This window comes from Pseudoliparis swirei, chromosome 8 (genome assembly GCF_029220125.1).
Source record: "Pseudoliparis swirei isolate HS2019 ecotype Mariana Trench chromosome 8, NWPU_hadal_v1, whole genome shotgun sequence".
Lineage (NCBI taxonomy): Eukaryota > Metazoa > Chordata > Actinopteri > Perciformes > Liparidae > Pseudoliparis > Pseudoliparis swirei.
Window position 1 is genome coordinate 15,847,991 of NC_079395.1, and position 19,399 is coordinate 15,867,389.

The 19,399-nt window shown below is 44.8% G+C and overlaps 1 protein-coding gene across 2 annotated transcripts; it reads left to right on the plus strand.

Moving 5' to 3' along the window:
• The first annotated feature begins 5,235 nt into the window (after positions 1 to 5,235).
• Positions 5,236 to 12,432, plus strand: LOC130197530 (serotransferrin-like). Of its 2 annotated transcripts, XM_056420234.1 has the most exons (17): positions 5,236 to 5,330; positions 5,417 to 5,565; positions 6,737 to 6,839; positions 6,950 to 7,144; positions 7,656 to 7,785; positions 7,996 to 8,051; positions 8,779 to 8,942; positions 9,058 to 9,211; positions 9,295 to 9,452; positions 9,542 to 9,638; positions 9,726 to 9,746; positions 10,084 to 10,248; positions 10,532 to 10,679; positions 11,266 to 11,333; positions 11,427 to 11,581; positions 11,743 to 11,935; positions 12,071 to 12,432. In XM_056420234.1, the coding sequence occupies exons 1-17, from the start codon at positions 5,291 to 5,293 to the stop codon at positions 12,115 to 12,117; spliced, it is 2,043 nt and encodes a 680-aa protein (XP_056276209.1). In that variant the 5' UTR covers positions 5,236 to 5,290; the 3' UTR covers positions 12,118 to 12,432. The 2 variants fall into 2 exon arrangements, with proteins under 2 accessions (XP_056276209.1, XP_056276208.1); XM_056420233.1 differs by having other exon boundaries at positions 11,266 to 11,581.
• Positions 12,433 to 19,399: the final 6,967 nt, after the last annotated feature.

The following is a 19,399-nucleotide window of genomic DNA, read 5'->3' on the forward strand; positions in this document are numbered from 1 at the left end:
CACAATGCAGGTACAGTAAGCGTGAAGTACATCTGTACTTACGACGGATGACATGTCCTTACCGAGGCACCCGAGCAGAGATGCGAGGAGGAGAGTCTGCATGTTGGACGGCGGGGTCTCCAGGTCAGCAGTGCAGGCTGTCCGGGAGGCAGCTCGGCCTTTTTATAGCAAACCTCTGGCTGAGCTGGGAAGGGGGGGACAGAAAGAAGAGAAAGAAAAGAGGCAACACTTTGCTCAGGTTTCCTAATGTGTGCGTGCTTGTTTACTTTTGTTTGCTGTCCGAAATGTCCACATACTGATAATTAACTGACTCCCCTTGGAAACTATTCAACCATTTGACCAGAATAAACGGGTTTATTAACATAATAAAATAGTGTCAACTCATTCAAAGCATGTTCTGTTTCCTCATTTCATTGTTAGATTTTAAGTTTATGTTATTTCATTCATTCTTGTGGTATGATTTGTTCTCTGTTTATCACATTTTTTAAATTTATTTTTAATTAGTTGTGAGTCTTGGAACAGAAAGTAGACCCAGATGACCTGAGGGGTCGGGGTGGTTCGTAAAGTAGCAGTTGATGTATTTAGGAGGATGTTGAAGTCAATTCTTTGTTGGACAGGACGTCAGTGCAAAGACCTCAGAACTGGAGGGATGTGATCCACTTTCCTGGTTTTTGTGAGGACTCGAGCTGCAGCTTTCTGACTGACTTTTTACAGACCTGTGAACGCACCGTTACAGGTCAAGTCTACTGAAGATAAATGCATGGACAAGTTTCTCTGAATCCTGTTGAGACATAAGTCCTCTAACCCTTGATTTATTCTTCAGGGGATCGTTGGCTGATATTCTAAATGTCTTGATATGGCTGTTCAGGTTGAGGTCTGAATCCATAACTTCTGGCTTTGTTTGTGGTTTTTAACATCAGTGATTGAAGCTGAGCGCTGACTTTCAATCATTCGGTGATGCCAGCCTCTCCATTCAAGATCGTTGGAAGAAGACTTATTTTTCAACTTTCACAGTAGCTGCTCTTTGCTACCCTGATCTTTTTTGTCAGCGTGTCTCCCCCCCCCCCCCCCTCCCCCGATTAAGTAGTCCTTAAATATAAAGTGACATAACATTACTCCTAAATATGATTATATACTCTATAAACAATGTGTAGGATTGTGATGTACCCAGGCACGTGCACAGATAGACCCCTAGTGGTGCTCAAGCACCAGCCCTTTTGCCCTGGATGAGTAAAGTGCCCTTTTTGCTGGAGACCACTTTTTTCATTCATCAGGATTTAAGAATAAAAGTTACTCTCTCTGTCATCAACTCCCCCCCAAATGTGTTTTAATATCCGACGGGGCATTTATTTGAGTTATTGTGAGAATTTCGCCCCGACATGCTCCGCGGCGCTCATGACCCCCCCGCCGCGCCCTCCCCCCTCCTCCTCCACTTAGTACTCGCGCAGGTCTCCTCGCGCCACACAAACGGCTGCACCTCCTTCTCCTCTGACCCCAGCATCAGACCAACAGGCCATGACGTTGTTTGGTGATATTGTGTAGCCCATTTCTTTTTTTGGATTGGCTGATAAGTGGCTCCTCACGCGAACTCCAGGGGAGCGCTTGATTCCTCCACGGTGAGCGCAGCGCGGCTCATGTTTGCGCACTGCGGCACATTAAAACATTAAATAGCCGAGAGTTTTTTTCAGCGTGAGAAATACGATGTGTGGCAGGAATGCGTGACTTAAGACCGAAATGCGTGAGTCTCACGCTCAATGCGTGACACTTGAGAGCCCTGTAGTTATGTTTAGAGAATAGAGAGAGGGAGAAGAGAGAGAGAAGAGACAGAGAGAGAGGGAGAGAGAGAGAGAAGAGACAGAGAGAGAGGGAGAGAGAGAGAGGGAGAATTATTATGTTCTATTTAACAGCAGCTCGTCTAGGATTTGCGTGGCCAGACTGAAAAAAAATCATAAGGCCTCTCTGGTATTGTTCAGAGGGCCGGGCGAAATGTGGAGGCGGGCCGTTTCCGGCCCGCGGGCCTTAGTTTGAGGACCACTGCTCTTGGCTGTTGATGTCTATCAATATCGCTCATTTCGAAAATGACAGTAAGAGGGCAATACGGATCCGTGTCAGACCAGGAGGGCAATACGTGGCTGGCATGACGACCCATTAGCCAATCAGAACGCTTGTACTGTTGTTGCTATATAATAATTCATCTTTATTCATAAAGAAAATGTAAGCTAGCGGTCTGATGCTGCCGAGAGGAAACGCAGGCCGAGGACAGCATCATCCGTGTATTGTTGCTTATTCAATTCAATTCAATTCAGTTTATTTGTATAGCCCAATTTCACAAATTACAAATTTGTCTCGGAGTGCTTTACAATCTGTACACATAGACATCCCTGCCCCAAAACCTCACATCGGACCAGGAAAAACTCCCAAATAACCCTTCAGGGGGAAAAAAAGGGAAGAAACCTGGAGGAGAGCAACAGAGGAGGATCCCTCTCCTAGGATGGACAGATGCAATAGATGTCATGTGTACAGAAGGACAGATTTAGAGTTAAAATACATTCAATGAATATGACAGAGTGTATGAATAGTTCATAGTAGGCATATTCCACGATGGAGACCTCCACGATCCATCAGGCAGATGGCGGTGGGGAGGAGGAGTGGGCGGAGTCTCAACAGGACAGTGGCGTAGTCATGAGCAGGAATTCCACGACCCAGACGATCCATCAGGCAGATAGGATCTATGCCGTCTCATAGGGTCCGATGACCCCATGAGACGTAAAGTCAAAAGGACTTCCGGGGAGAAAGCAGAGTTAGTAACGTGTGATTGAGAGATGAAAATTCATCCTTAAGGAGAGAAAAAAGAGGAGATAGGTACTCAGTGCATCCTAAAACGTCCCCCGGCAGCTATAAGCTCCAACTCTGTCAGAATTTTTTTTGGCATTGGGTGCCCTTTTTTTGGGTTTGAGCACCTGCCCCCCAAAATGTCTGTGCACGTGCCTGGATGTACCTTTCAGAGCAGTTGCTCTTTGATACTCTGATCTTCTCTGTCAGTGTGTTCCTGCCAAAATGTGCGTTTTTGTAAGTATTGGCTGCAGTGACTTCCATAAGAGTTGTGTTTACAGAGTCACTGTTCCCCAACACAAGAGCAAAGTTTTTATTAGGGTCCTCGTGACGACTTCGTCGTAGAGAAACTTATTGTTTTTCAAGGAATTATGTTTCTCCAGCAATGAAAGTATTTTGGGGGGCTTTATCATATCAGGACTGGCAAAACAATTTGATATTTTAGAGCTTTGTTGTCCTTGTCCCTTATTTCTGTGCAAGTATATTAGGAGTGTAACCGAGCGTTATGGGTTTGTGTATCTGGTGCACTTATCACATGTGAACAAAAAGAATCGGGAGAACAAACGTGTCGCTCAGCCCACTGCTTCTCTCTTCATTTCCCCCCCAAATTCCTGTTACCTTCTTCTCTCTACCGCAACCCCGAAGGGACATATCATCTGCATCACCAACACACCTGAAACAGTCGGTTACATACGCCGCCCCCTCAATTAGAAACATCCCTGTTTAGTAACCAACAAACGCAAATAAATTAACACAAATCATCGCGAGAGAAACCAATAAATTAACATAGTGTTAAGGAATGGCTGGGAGCCACGGGGAGTAGGACTCAAAAGCAGACTTCGAGACGAGGTAGTGGGATTCAAAAGATCACGGTCTTTCCTCTGCAAACATTTAGAGACAAACTGACACAGAACTGACACCGTATGCTTCAAACAAATAGGATCAACATCCCGGGTGGCAACCCAACAGTCAAAACAGAACATATTCTTGAAGGTGCAATGGGAAACGCACAACACGACCCCCGCAGGACCGTGCAGGGTCAGGTGGCTCTGCCACACTACCCCCAAGGCCAGTGTCGGACTGTGAGCACACGCTGCTCCCCCCCCCCCTCGAGGAAGGCCGAGAAGCCCCACTTAAGGAGAAGACAGGAGGGAGGGTGACGTGTCAGCGACAGACCGTGATGGTAGGGCCAGAGTGTACCGCTTCAACCTATCATGGAACCACCTGGGTTCGGTCTAGCGGGTCAAGCGGGTTGACGATCCGGTATGTCAGGGCCGCCTCCTCGCCTGAAGCCAGCGCCTGCTCAACCCTGTACGGGCCCTTCCAGTGAGGCGCCAGTTTGGTGCGACTCTCAGTCGGGTTGTTAAGCCACACTAACGCGCCCTCTCCAAAAGGACGATGGCAAACCTCCTCTCATCATGATACATTTTCTGTCTCTCATGAGCCTCTGTAGCATGAAGCCTCGCTGCAGGCTCTCTCCAGTCTCCCCACCAGACACGGCACATACTCCTGAGCCCTGGGAAATATCAACCCTGTTAGGAATAAAAACATCAGCTGGAACTCGTGCCTCACGTCCGTGCATGAAGAAGAAAGGGGTGAAACGAGTGCTGGCATGTCTGGATGTGTTGTAGGCAAAAGCCACCTGCTTCACATAATCATCCCAGTCACCTCCATGTGAAAGCAGCATCTTCGCCAGCTGGTCAATCAGAGTCCACCATACCGTCTGATTTGGGGTTGTAGGCAGTAGTGCGTGTCTTTTTTTGATACCAAACAACTTGCAGAGACTCTGAATCACCTCTGCCTCAAACTGTCCGCCTTGGTGGCTGTGCAGGACCCCAGGGATCCCGTGCACTAGCACATAGTCATCGAACAGGCAGTGAGCCACTGCGTGAGCAGTCTGATAGATCAGCGGATACAGGTTAACAAATTTGGTGAAATAGTCCTCGACCACCAATATAGCTTTATTGCTAATTCCAAGTGGCCTATAATGTGTGCTGCCGTCACTCCTCCCCCTCAGGTCATCTGGGTCTACTTTCTGTTCCAAGACTCACAACTAATTAAAAATAAATTTAAAAAATGTGATAAACAAAACAAATCATATCACACCATTGCATTAAATAACATAAACTTCAAATCTAACAATGAAATGAGGAAGCAGAACACGCTTTGAATGAGTTGACACTATGTTATCGTGTTAATAATCTCGTTGTTCTGGTCAAACAATGGCTGCATCGTTTCCAAGGAGAGTCAGTGAATTTCCAGTATGTGGACATTTCGGATAGCACACGAAAGTAAACAAGCACGCACACATTAGGAAACCTGAGCAAAGTGTTGCCTCTTTTCTTTCTCTTCTTTTCCCCCCACCCCCTTCCCAGCTCAGCCAGAGGTTTGCTATAAAAAGGCCGAGCTGCCTACCGGACAGCACTGCACTGCTGACCTGGAGACCCCGCCGTCCAACATGCAGACTCTCCTCCTCGCATCTCTGCTCGGGTGCCTCGGTAAGGACATGTCATCTGTCGTAAGTACAGATGTACGCCACGCTCACTGTACCTGCATTGTGATTGAACCCGATCTGCATTCGCAGCCGCCGTGTCCGCGGCCCCCGCGACCAACGTGAGATGGTGCGTCACCTCGGCCAAAGAACTGGAGAAATGCGCCGCGCTCGCGGCCGCAGCTCCGGTGTTCTCCTGCGTGAGGAAGACCTCTGCCCTGACCTGCATCGAGGCAATTAAGGTGAGGAGAGAAATATTACCCAGAGCATGCTCTAATAAAATAATGTGTATCATTCACAGTGCATCGTATTCATGCTCAACATGCCAAATCTGAATCTATTATTGTAGCTGTAGTGGACTAACATGGACAATATTTCACTCGAATATGGTTACAAATGGAAATGCAAAGTATAAATAACTCAAAAGTGTTCAATGCTGGAGTAAATGTTAGTTTCCACCGCTTCCACAATGAGAAAATAATCCAACATTAGTACAAACAAGGGCACCAGTATAATTAACCATGTGTAAGTATCAACAACTCATGTTATTCATATGTGTGATGCATGTATTTATAAGCAGCATCTGTACACTGTAATAAAAATCAATGTGGTTCAACTTAAAAACATAAGTACAATTGCTGCCTTAGACTTTCAAGTGTAGTCAAATTGGATTTACAATTTGATACAACTCATGATCGTGAGTTTACTTTAGCTTTCGATTGCTCTACGTTCACTTGACTGTATAATACAACTTAGTTCAACTTAGCAATGTAAATTCAAAATATATACTGTATAACTTATCATCATGCATTCTGTTCACTTGTCCAAATAAATAATGTCAACTTAGCTATGAAAGTTAAAAATAGATATAACTTATCATCATGCATTCTGTTCACTTGTCCAAATAAGTAGTCAATTTAGCAATAAAAGTTAAAAATATATATAACTTATTATCATGCATTCTGTTCACTTGTCCAAATAAGTAATGTCAACTTAGCTCTGAAAGTTAAAAATATATATAACTTATCATCATGCATTCTGTTCACTTGTCCAAATAAGTAATGTCAACTCTTATATAAGTTAGAAGGAAGTTGACATTACTTTCCTAGTTAATATGACCTAAAAGTATGCATCATTTCAAATGAAAATTTAGTGATAAGAAACACCATGTTTTATGGCAAACAAATCGTATTTATTGCATTAAAACAAAGTTTACATAAAAACCTGCAGATCCCTAACAACTTCCACACTGTGGTTAAACAGAATATTAACAAAAAGTTCAGACTCAGAGAAAAACCTTAAAAGTCAATGTAAACAGTTAGTAAACAGTAAACAGTAAACAGAGCTGCCGGAGAAATTAAACCTCATGTTGCTGGTTGCTGACAGTTTGTGGGTGATTTTATTTCCCATCAGGCTGATCAGGCAGACGCCGTCACTTTGGACGGAGGGGACATCTACATTGCTGGACTGAACAACAATGGCCTGCAGCCCATTATTGCTGAGGACTACGGCATCTGTATGTTCACGAATCAGCTCTCTCTACTGACCAACTTGGCACAAGAGAGGGGATTTTACATGAGCTGCATGTTTTGACTTCTTCCTGACAATTGTTCTGCTCACATCCAGCGGCGTCGGACACCTGTTACTACGGTGTTGCTGTGGTGAAGAAGGGCACTACATTTGGCCTGAGAGACCTCCAGGGGACGAAATCCTGCCACACTGGGTTGAATAAATCTGCAGGCTGGAACATCCCCATCGGAACCCTGGTGTCCATGGGTTTGATTCAGTGGGAAGGCATTGAAGATGAAGCTGTTGTCAAGGGTAAGTTACACTATGTGAGGCACAATCCTCAAATAAAAGTTACTACGCGTATACGTCACGAGTGATCACAGTGTGAAATGTGTTTTCTCTGGATTTGTAGTCTCAGATACCTGTCATTTCATGCAATGGGAGACCTGCCAGTTAGATATGGGGAAAACAAGGGGAAACGGCTCTGTCCAAAATTCACCCTGCAGCACCTCTAAAGATCACAAATTAACGCATTTAATTTGCTTAATCTGAGTCTAAAAATGTCAAATTATAACATAAAGTCATAGGCCACGCCCAGCCAAGGAACAATCTGGCCCATACAACCCCTGTAGAACACAATGTTGATGATTTATAAACCTTTCCAGTCTTGTCCAGAAAGATCCAAGTAATAAAGAGCATTATTGAGACTTTATTTATGTTGTGGTCAAGCTGTCTCATCGGTGTGGGTGGTGGAGCTGCTTTACAGGCACTGGGACAAACGTTTCTAAAATCTTTGCTAACGACGTTGCTTTTTGTCTTGCAGCGGTGGGCAAATACTTCTCAGCCAGCTGTGTCCCGGGGGCCACAAGGGGCAGCAATCTGTGCCAACTCTGCAGGGGAGACTGCTCCAAGTCTCACACTGAGCCGTACTACGACTACAGCGGAGCCTTCCAGTCAGTATTAGTCCCTGATCTCTAATCCTTCTCAGTTGTATCGTCCTCCATCGACCTCTGCACATGTCTCTTCCAAATATGACCACACCTCCATCCTGTGACATTTTAATGTAATGTGATGCCTTCTTGAACCCAGTGGAAATGGGCTATACTGTTGGGAACAAACAAACCACTAATGTTGGTGTTCCTGTCGACTGCTCTTCTTAATAGGTGCCTGAAGGACGGCGCTGGAGACGTGGCTTTTGTGAAGCACCTCACTGTACCTGGTCAGTGTCACACGGTCATTTATTCTCATATGAATTATGGACTCATAGTAAATGTCAGCAACTAAACTAGTCAGTTGTTTCAAATCTAGAGTATAAGACTAGCTAAATGCCCTCATCCTGTTTAATAATTCATTCCCATATATCTTTTTATTAAATTAGATGTTTTATCAATTACAATAACAACAAAACAAGAAAAAGACTTTCAGACAGGCAGCATCACATATATATCAGATTCATTGAATATTATGGAGGGCAAACTTTTTATGAAAATGACATAATTAAGGCAAAGGGAGGAAAAACAAGAAGCCAGTCCCCATTTTCATTGTTCAAACTGATATATACAATATATTATTTCCATCTTAAAACCAAGCCAATTATCTGATGATGGGAGGATCAGTCTCTTACTCTATGTATGTATTTATTTATTCTCCACACAATATAAACCTGTATCATATACTCATATGAGGCTGTTTTAATGCTTTATTACACTTTTTAATGTTTATTTTAACAGCTAAGATTCTCACTCTTTGTCAGAATATAACATAACATAATAATAATATAATAACTAATACAATATTTTTGTAAACAAATCGAGAAACAAAGCGCTCCTTTGATGAACCGTAGACTTTGACTTCACAAAACAGGGTGGGGAGAAGATGGGTAAAACGTTTATGTAGAAATAGAAGATTTAAATAACTTGTTTCTCATTGTTGTTGCACACTTTCAGAGTCGGAGAAGGCCAACTACGAGCTGCTGTGCAAAGATAACACCAGGGCGCCAATAGACGACTATGAAAAATGCCACCTGGCCAGAGCACCAGCCCACGCTGTTGTCAGTCGCAAGGACCAACAGCTGGCTGGATTAATCTGGAACAGCCTGACTTCAGTACAGGTATGGTACTAAATGTTGTACTGCACAAAGGGCCCCGTTGAGAAATACAGTGATTCATTGAAACATGTAACTCGTGGGCTTACAAAACGAAAGAACTTTCCTTTTGTCTTTTCAGGGCTTTGACCTCTTCTCCTCTGAAGCCTATGCACCTGGCAAAAACCTGATGTTCAAAGACTCCACCGTGAAGCTGGTGCAGCTGCCCCCAAACACCGACTCCTTCCTGTATTTAGGTGCTGGATATACCAGCATCATCCGTTCCCTTAAGAAAGGTACTTTTAACATTAGTTGACAAAAACACACGTATTCATCTTAGACTGCAGACACTTGTTTATGGTTGTACTTCACTTTCCAGAGCCAACAGGCACTCAATCCACTGCCATTAAATGGTGTGCCGTGGGCCACGCTGAGACGGTCAAGTGTGACACGTGGAACGGCAACAGTGGTGACGCCGACCCCCAAGTTGAATGCGAGACTGCCCCTACTGTTGAAGAGTGCCTGAAAAAGATTATGGTAAAACAGTCTTTTCGTCACAACCGTGAGATGTTTTTCTTTGTTCAAACTTGTGTATCTGATTATCTGTGATCTCTGCCATCCTGTAGCGTAAAGAGGCCGACGCAATGGCAGTGGATGGAGGACAGGTGTACACCGCTGGGAAGTGTGGTCTTGTTCCTGCTATGGTGGAGCAGTACGACGCAGGTGGGATGCTTACACAGCACAGACACCGTGCTGTTACATTTATTTCTAACTTTCCTACAATATTTTAATCTCTGTCTCTCTCCGCAGATCAGTGCGGCATCCCTGGAGGTAATACAGACTCAATCAAATGTTCCGATATCTCCGACATGAGAACCAAACGTGTGATTTGTGCATGTGCCTTGAGGACCATCAAAGAAAACATTCCATCTATGTGACTATATGACAATAGCAACGATCCTAGACAACATCTAGTTTGCACTGGCTTAAAGACTTTCTAGATTATGCAAACAGTTTACATGGAACTGATTAATATGGAAGTGTAATAGCAGAAAATGTTCATCTCACAGCTTTAAGATGAACCTTTAAATGAAATGACTTAATACCAATAATTGTCCGAGGGATATATTTTTGATTCATACCTGCTGTATTTTCCCTCTCGTCGTAGCCAAGGCCTCCTCTTACTACGCTGTCGCCGTGGTAAAGAAGAGTTCAGGGTTGACCTGGAAAACCCTGAAGGGCAAGAGGTCTTGCCACACTGGCGTCGGCAGAACTGCTGGCTGGAACGTCCCCATGGGTCAAATACACAAAGAGACTAACGACTGTGACTTCAGTGAGTGTGACAGGAAAAATCTCAAATATGTTCAGAAACACAACACCAGCAAGATTATGTTTCCTATCAACCACATGAGGAAATGTTTCAAAGTTGCAAAATGTTCACGTATTTAATTACAAAGTTCACTTGTTGCAACATACTTTTGTCATGGCTTAGGCAACTCAGTAAAGTCATATTTCACAAAAAGACATTAGTCCTTAGTGTCGCTTCACATTCTCACGGTTGCCTTTTCCACACACCGAGTGTAACGCCAACACATTGTATCCCCTCCTCTCCTCAGCCAAGTTCTTCATCAGCGGCTGTGCCCCCGGCTCAGACCCCACCTCTCCGTTCTGTACTCAGTGTGTCGGCAGCGGCAAAACTGCGGATGATTCCAAGTGCAAAGCCAGCGCTGAAGAGAATTACTACGGCTACAATGGCGCCTTAAGGTAGGATGGCAACAGTGCATTTATTCTCAGCACGCTCGAATGTTCAAAGAAGAGACATTTTGGGAGATGCGCACATTTGTTTTCTTTCTGAGCATTAGGAAAGATTGATACCGCTCGCATGTCCATGTGCTACGTTTACGAGCTTTAACCAGGAGGCCGAGATTAGCACAAAGATTGTTATATGTCACTTATTATCTGTATCTGATTTGTTTGACGGATGCGTAAAAATGGAAATGTGTGGTTCAAGGGGGAATTATCAGAAATGGTAATAATGCAAACGGCCCCGTAAAACCCCCAAATAATGGTTTTAATATTTGTCTGTGGCCTAAATAGACAAGATACATTGTATCCATTATTCAGGCATTTTGTTTTACTTTTGAAGAGAGACAGGTTAACTGTCTTTCTTTATGCTAAGCTAAGCTAACTGCCTTTCAACTCCAGCTCTTTACTTAGCAACCAGACATGAGAGCGGTATCAATGTTCTCATCTGACAGAGCAAATTAATGTGAATTGCTCTTCCAGTTCACCCTGCTCTGGGTGGAAAACCCATCTTCATATTGCTCAAGTTGTGTTTTCTTCATTGTAGATGTCTGGTTGAGGATTCCGGAGACGTTGCCTTCATCAAACACTCAACCATACTCGACAACACAGCTGGTAAGAGACGGACACGGACCGGTCCACATCTAAACTGCGAATGTGTCATTTTGTATAAAACTATAACATTCTTGCTACTCTTCTTTGTTAAAGTCAACAATGATGAGTACCAGCTGATCTGTCCGGGGAAGAGTCCAGTGCCAGTCACTGATTACCTCTCTTGTCACCTGGCTGCTGTGCCCGCCCACGCGGTGGTGACTCGCCCCGACAGCCGCAACGAGGTTGTTCGCATTCTCATGGAGCAGCAGGTCAGTGAGGGAAAAATACAGGGTCAAAGTCAAAAAGGGCATTTTGAGGGGGTTGGCACACTTGTTTTGAAGTTTAAAGATGTTTTTACGGCCTTGTTATGGATGTCGAAATTACTCGATCAAAGGAACATTTGAAATCTCCCTTTTACTTCTCATTATAGGCCGCATTTGGTGCCACTGTCAGTGATGCCGCATTCAGCTTGTTCAAGTCCGAAGCTGGAAAGAACCTCCTCTTCAAGGACTCCACTAAGTGTCTCCAGGTGGTTGAAGCTGGAACAAGCTATGAAAGCTTTCTGGGACCAGAGTACATGAATGTCATGAGTTCGCTCAGAGAGTGCACGGAAACCACTCCAGGTCTGTAGTCCCGTTGGTCAAATCAAGAGTAATGGGACAGTCGAGACATTAACTTTCAAAATGTATCTCTGCATCCAAGATGCATCACATTCAGCTTAAATACATTATTATTTCTTTTCTTTCCGTTCCCAACAGGTCTGGAGAAATCTTGCTCTTTCCATTCCTGCCAGGAAACAAACTAGTGACCGCCACGGAGCATGTGGTGCCTCCTCACTCAGCCTGCAGTGATTCGGGCAGCTTAACCACACTTCACACATTAAACCGCAAAATCATATTTTCTTACTGATCTCTCTGTAGACCTGTTTCTAGAAGAACGACCGACAAACAGATACGCTGCACTACCATCACTTACAATCAACTATCCGGTGACCAATCACGCCCACATGAGGCTATTTTCATGCCGTTGAAACACAATGTTACATTACCTGTGTTATGGGATCAACTATGTTCTGTCAACTCGTGCCTGACTTTTCTCAAATAAAGCCTTGTTAATGCTCTTTGTGGTGACAGTATGGTCTGTTTTTGTAATAGTGTAATGTTTAGGAATTCATCAGATATCACTAAAGTGCACTGTAGTATTGTAATTTTATGGGGGCGGATTAGCTCAGTGGGGTAAGAGGGCCGTCCTGCAACCGCAGGGTTGTGGGTTCGATCCCCGCTCTCCCCATTAGTTGCAAGTCGAAGTGTCCTTGAGCAAGGCACTGAACCCCCAGTTGCTTCCCGGGCGCTTCACCGCAGCCCACTGCTCCTTAATAACTAAGGATGGGTTAAATGCAGAGAACTAATTTCCCCTTGGGGATTAATAAAAGTGTATATTCTAATTGACAGCGTATATACAAAAATAGCCATCTTATCAAATGTGCTTACAATGCCGAAAAACAGTCAAGAACAAATGCGGTGGCTTATTGGCTGTAAAGCATTGTTGTAAAACACTCTTGGGGTCAAAATGGTCTGATACAAAACAATCATGGGCTTGATAAACATTAAACTGGTCCGGTATAAAAGACGCAATACAAAATGTTTTACCACCAAATAACTCTAATCACTATAATTGCCATTGTGCTTTTTGGCTACTCTGAAAAGCCTCCAAAGGAGCTCCACCCAATCAAGAATCATGGAGCTATCTGGTCATTAACAGACATGAATTGCTGTATTACTGGTTGAGTTTTGTCAGAACTTGGAGCTCATCTCGATCATTTATTTAAGAACTTGGGCAATAGACAAACACAATCTTGTTGACTGATGTTGGGGACTGGACATTGAGATTGTAAAATCTTAGAAGTACCTGGGTGTTCACCTGAACCACAAACTGGACTGGACTGCATGAGAGCGGACAGAGTTCAGATTGAAGTGGTGTATTGGAAGCTCATTTTGCAAGTGACTTTTTTTTCGTCCCGACGACCAACAACAGACGGATTGGAAGCTCATTCTGCGCATGCGTTAAATGCGTTAAAAAAATAACTAGTTAAACCTGTAATTGAATTAACTGAGTTAACGCGTTATTTTTCACAGCACTAATATATATATATATACTGTATATGGACAACTGGTGGACAGGTGGTGAATAATGTTGATAACTTGAGTTGGTGGAAAAGTAACAGGAGCACACTTTTATCCCATTTCATAGTCCATTTGTTTTCAGCCTTGAACATGAAAGGAACAACTTGCTCACTGTCACAGCAAACACGTTCAGACGCAAGACCTCGAAGTCGAGGAGCTACTTGGTTGTGAGCTTTATTGCCAATTCCAAGTGGCTTATAATGTGTGCTGCCGTCACTCGTGAGGCAGCACACATTAAGGACTCGTGTGACACCAGAGTGAGACCAAAGTGAGGAAAGGAGGTTGACGTGGACTCAGTGGACGTTGGTGAAAATAGAGTTTTTTTCACGCCAGGGTTAGAGTCAGAGTAATTACTGGAATTGACACCAATTCCATATTCCTGGAATAAAGGGACAAAGTCTATTTTAATTTAGCCTGAAGTCTCATGCTAAATAATTGATAAAATAATGTAATTGACCAGAGCCCTGTCTGGTAATCCTGCCTCAAGAGCCAAACTATTTGCCAAACCCAAGAGAAGCGACACTAAGATGTTCCTAAGGTTTAATTATTTCCACAAGTTACTCTTGACTGATTTTCCCAGTAATGCACATATTTGAACACAAAGCTTGAGTGGATCTTTCCGCAATAAAAGCGGGCCACATAATACAAATAAACTGAATCGTTATAAACTTTGTAACTTTGCTCAGGTTGTCTAATGTGTGCACGTGTGTTTACTTTCGTGTGCTGTCCGAAATGTCCCCATACTGGAAATTCACTGACTCCCCTTTGAGACAATTGAACCATTGTTCGACCAGAACAACGAGTTTATTCACATGATAACATAGTGTCAACTCATTCAAAGCGTGTTCTGTTTCCTCATGTCATTGTTAAATTTGAATTTTAACTTAATTATGTGATATCATTTGTTCTCTGTTTATCACATTTTTAAAATTTATTTTTAATTAGTTGTGAGTCTTGGAACAGAAAGTAGACCCAGATGACCTGAGGGGTCGGGGTGGTTCGTAAAGTAGCAGTTGATGTATTTAGGAGGATGTTGAAGTCAATTCTTTGTTGGACAGGACGTCAGTGCAAAGACCTCAGAACTGGAGGGATGTGATCCACTTTCCTGGTTTTTGTGAGGACTCGAGCTGCAGCTTTCTGACTGACTTTTTACAGAGACCTGTGAACGCACCGTTACAGTCGTCAAGTCTACTGAAGATAAATGCATGGACAAGTTTCTCTGAATCCTGTTGAGACATACGTCCTCTAACCCTTGATTTATTCTTCAGGGGATCGTAGGCTGATATTCTAAATGTCTTGATATGGCTGTTCAGGTTGAGGTCTGAATCTATAACTACACCTTGATTTCTGGCTTGGTTTGTGCTTTTTAACATCAGTGATTGAAGCTGAGCGCTGACTTTCAATCATTCGGTGATGCCAGCCTCTCCATTCAAGATCGTTGGAAGAAGACTTGTTTTTCAACTTTAACAGTAGCTGCTCTTTGCTGCCCTGATCTTTTTTGTTAGTGTGTCACCCCCCCCTTAAGTAGTCCTTAAATATAAAGTGGCATAACATTACTCCTGTAACAGACTGTTTCAGGTGTGTTGGTGTTGCAGATGATATGTCCCTTTGGGGTTGCCGTAGAGAGAAAAGGTAACAGGAGTTTGGGGGGAAATAAAGAGAGAGTGAAGCCGTGGGCTGAGCGACACGTTTGTTCTCCCGACTGTTCACGTGTGATAAGTGCACCAGATACACAAACCCATAACGCTCGGTTATATTGGTGGTAGAGGACTATTTCACCAAATTTGTTAACCTGTATCCGCTGCCCAATCAGACTGCTCACGCAGTGGCTCGCTGCCTGTTCGATGACTATGTGCTCGTGCACGGGATCCCTGAGGTCCTGCACCAAGGCCGACAGTTTGAGGCAGAGGTGATTCAGTCTCTGAGAGTTGTTTGGTATCAAAAAGACACGCACTACTGCCTACAACCCCAAATCATACGGTATGGTGGACTCTGATTGACCAGCTGGCGAAGATGCTGCTTTCACATGGAGGTGACTGGGATGATTATGTGAAGCAGGTGGCTTTTGCCTACAACACATCCAGACATGCCAGCACTCGTTTCACCCCTTTCTTCTTCATGCACGGACGTGAGGCACGAGTTCCAGCTGATGTTCTTATTCCTAACAGGGTTGATATTTCCCAGGGCTCAAGAGTATGTGCCATGTCTGGTGGGGAGACTGGAGAGAGCCTGCAGCGAGGCTTCATGCTTCAGAAGCTCATGAGAGACAGAAAATGTATCATGATGAGGAGGTTTGTCCTTTTGGAGAGGGCGCGTTAGTGTGGCTTAACAACCCGACTGGTTATTATTATCGACTTGTTAAAGCTCTGTGGCCGTCACCCGTGGTTTCCCCCCAAAGCACCAAAGACTAGCCCAAGGTTCTGTTCGGTAACATTCTTTATTTACCACACTTCAGCCAACAGACTGTGATTCTGCTCTCCACCTCTACACTCTCCCACACCCCTCTCCCTACTGCTCCTTTATGGGAGCAGCCGAGGCCAATTAGAGACCCCACCCCCACACACCTCCACAGCTGCCACACGACTAATCTGGCATTTATTTTCTTTATGACTTGCTTAATCATTTGTTTCTAGCAAATGCAAAAACAGAGTAAAACATGTACTCTTTCAAAGCTCAGGGTTACATAGTCAAATGTTCCAGATTTTTACTTGGAAATTGATGGAGAAGATTAATTGATTATAAAATACTGCTCTATAACATGTGTTTGGTCATGAAATAATTACCTAAGTTGGGCAACGTGTCAAAATGAACAAGGTGCATATTTTTTAATCAAACTGACAGGGGGTCAATAAAGGCCCAAAGTTATTGGCAAGGGCTTGTTTGGCCAAGCCAACATCAGTCAACAAGATTGTGTTTGTCTTTTGCCCAAGTTCTTAAATAAATGATCGAGATGAGCTCCAAGTTCTGACAAAACTCAACCAGTAATACAGCAATTCATGTCTGTTAATGACCAGATAGCTCCATGATTCTTGATTGGGTGGAGCTCCTTTGGAGGCTTTTCAGAGTAGCCAAAAAGCACAATGGCAATTATAGTGATTAGAGTTATTTGGTGGTAAAACATTTTGTATTGCGTCTTTTATACCGAACCAGTTTAATGTTTATCAAGCCCATGATTGTTTTGTATCAGACCATTTTGACCCCAAGAGTGTTTTACAACAATGCTTTACAGCCAATAAGCCACCGCATTTGTTCTTGACTGTTTTTCGGCATTGTAAGCACATTTGATAAGATGGCTATTTTGTATATACGCTGTCAATTACAATACTACAGTGCACTTTAGTGATATCTGATGAATTCCTAAACATTACACTATTACAAAAACAGACCATACTGTCACCACAAAGAGCATTAACAAGGCTTTATTTGAGAAAAGTCAGGCACGAGTTGACAGAACATAGTTGATCCCATAACACAGGTAATGTAACATTGTGTTTCAACGGCATGAAAATAGCCTCATGTGGGCGTGATTAGTCACCGGATAGTTGATTGTAAGTGATGGTAGTGCAGCGTATCTGTTTGTCGGTCGTTCTTCTAAAAACAGGTCTACAGCGAGATCAGTAAGAAAATATGATTTTGCGGTTTTACGTCTTCAACTTCAGCTTGAGGCTGGGGAAAGTACCACAGCTGTGGAAGACCTCCTGTGTGGTACCAGTACCGAAGACCCCGCGGCCCAAGGACCTCAACAGCTTCAGGCCGGTGGCATTAACCTCCCACCTGATGAAGACCCTGGAGAGGTTGGTCCTTGTCCAGCTTCGCCCCCTGGTGAGCTCATCGCTGGACCCACTTCAGTTCGCCTACCAACCTGGCATCGGGGTGGATGACGCGTCATCTTCCTGCTGCAGCGATGCCTCTCTCACCTGGAAAAGGCTGGAAACACTGTGAGAGTCATGTTCTTCGACTTTTCCAGTGCCTTCAACACCATCCAGCCTTTGCTTCTGAGGGACCAGCTGGAGCAGTCCGGGGTGGACCACCACCTCACTACATGGATCCTGGACTACCTCACCAACCGTCCACAGTATGTGAGGATAGGGGGATGTGAGTCAGACCGGGTCTCCTGCAGCACGGGGGCTCCACAAGGAACCGTTCTGGCTCCATTCCTCTTCACCATCTACACCTCGGACTTCAATTACAACTCCGACCACGTCTACCTGCAAAAGTTCTCTGATGACTCTGCAATCGTCGGCCTCATCTCTGCCGACGATGACAGGGAATACAGAGAACTGAACCAGGACTTTTTGGAATGGTGCCAGCGGAACCGCCTCCACATCAACTCCAGTAAGACCAAGGAGTACGCCGTACGTGATGGCGGCTGTGTTGCGAGCTCCCGGATTTTGTAGTAGTTTTTTGTTATTTATTCTTCTTATTGCGACTATTTTTGCACAAAACGTTAGCAGCCAGTTAACGTACGACAGACGCACACTTCTGGAGATTGGATCGGCAGTTGCTCGCCGCCTACCAGAGTTTTTCAACTCTTACTCGGACGTCCCGCCAGGAACAGTAGCGGAACTATCTCCGTCCATTTTAGGCGCGATCTCACGCAAACGTCGCCGACGGAGGGGGAAGCGAGCTGGCGTGCTGGTTAGGCTGAGACGTCGAGCCAATCGACCCCACTACCCACCATTTTACTGGCAAATGTACAGTCTTTGGACAATAAGCTATGCGAGCTACAGGCTCGTATTCAATTCCACCGGAAACTAAGGACAACTGCATCATCTGCCTTACGGAGACATGGATGTCGGAGGAGGTTACCGACTCAGCCATCGAGCCGGCAGGATTTTCCGTCCACCGCGGGGACAGAACAAAGACTCTCTCTGGTAAAGATCGTGCAGGGGTATGTCTCATGATAAACAGATCTTGGTGCAACCAAAGTCATGTACATACTCTCAAGTCGTTCTGTTCCCCGGACCTGGAGTACCTAATGCTCATGTGTCGACCATTCTGGCTACCGCGGGAGTTTACAGCAGTCACCGTAACTGCTGTGTACATTCCGCCTCAAGCTAACACGGACATAGCGCTGAAGGAACTCTACGGAGCGATCAGCGAGCAGGAGTCGGCACACCCCGAGGCTGCTTTCATTGTGGCGGGGGACTTCAACAAAGCGAACCTGAAGAAAGTTCTCCCGGTTCTACCAACACATAAAAGCAACACGAGGGGAGCGGATTCTCGACCACTGCTACACTCCCTTCCGGGATGGATACAAAGCCCTCCTCCGCCCACCGTTCGGCAAATCGGACCACCGCTCCATCCAACTACTCCCGCCTACAGGCAGAGGCTTAAGCAGCAACCAATCGCTGTGAAGGAAGTGCAACGCTGGTCGGACCAATCGGAGTCTATGCTACAGGACTGTTTTGAACGTGCGGACTGGGATATGTTCAGGGTCGCGTCGGACAACAACGTCAGTGAGTACGCGTCCTCAGTCACCGGGTTCATCAAGAAATGCATAGATGACGTTGTTCCTACCAAGTCGGTTCGGATTTATCCCAACCAGAAACCGTGGATAAATGGCGATGTTCGCTGCACTCCGCACGCGTAACACCGCCTTTGACTCGGGAATATGGCGGAATACAAAAGAGCCCGCCGACCTCCGTAAGACCATCGGCTCTGCCAAGCGGGAGTTCAGGAACAAGGTGGAGGAGAAGCTCAAGAGCCATGACGTGAGAGGTGTGTGGAGGGGCTACAGACAATCACGGACTTCAGAGGGAGAACCAGCGGTGAAGAGAACTCCTCTACCTCCCTCCCAGGCGAGCTAAATACATTCTTTGCTCGGTTCGACGTGAACGGCAGCCCGCCGAAGGCAGCGCCGCCCGAGGAGACCAGCCTGCTGATCATCTCAGAGGCTGACGT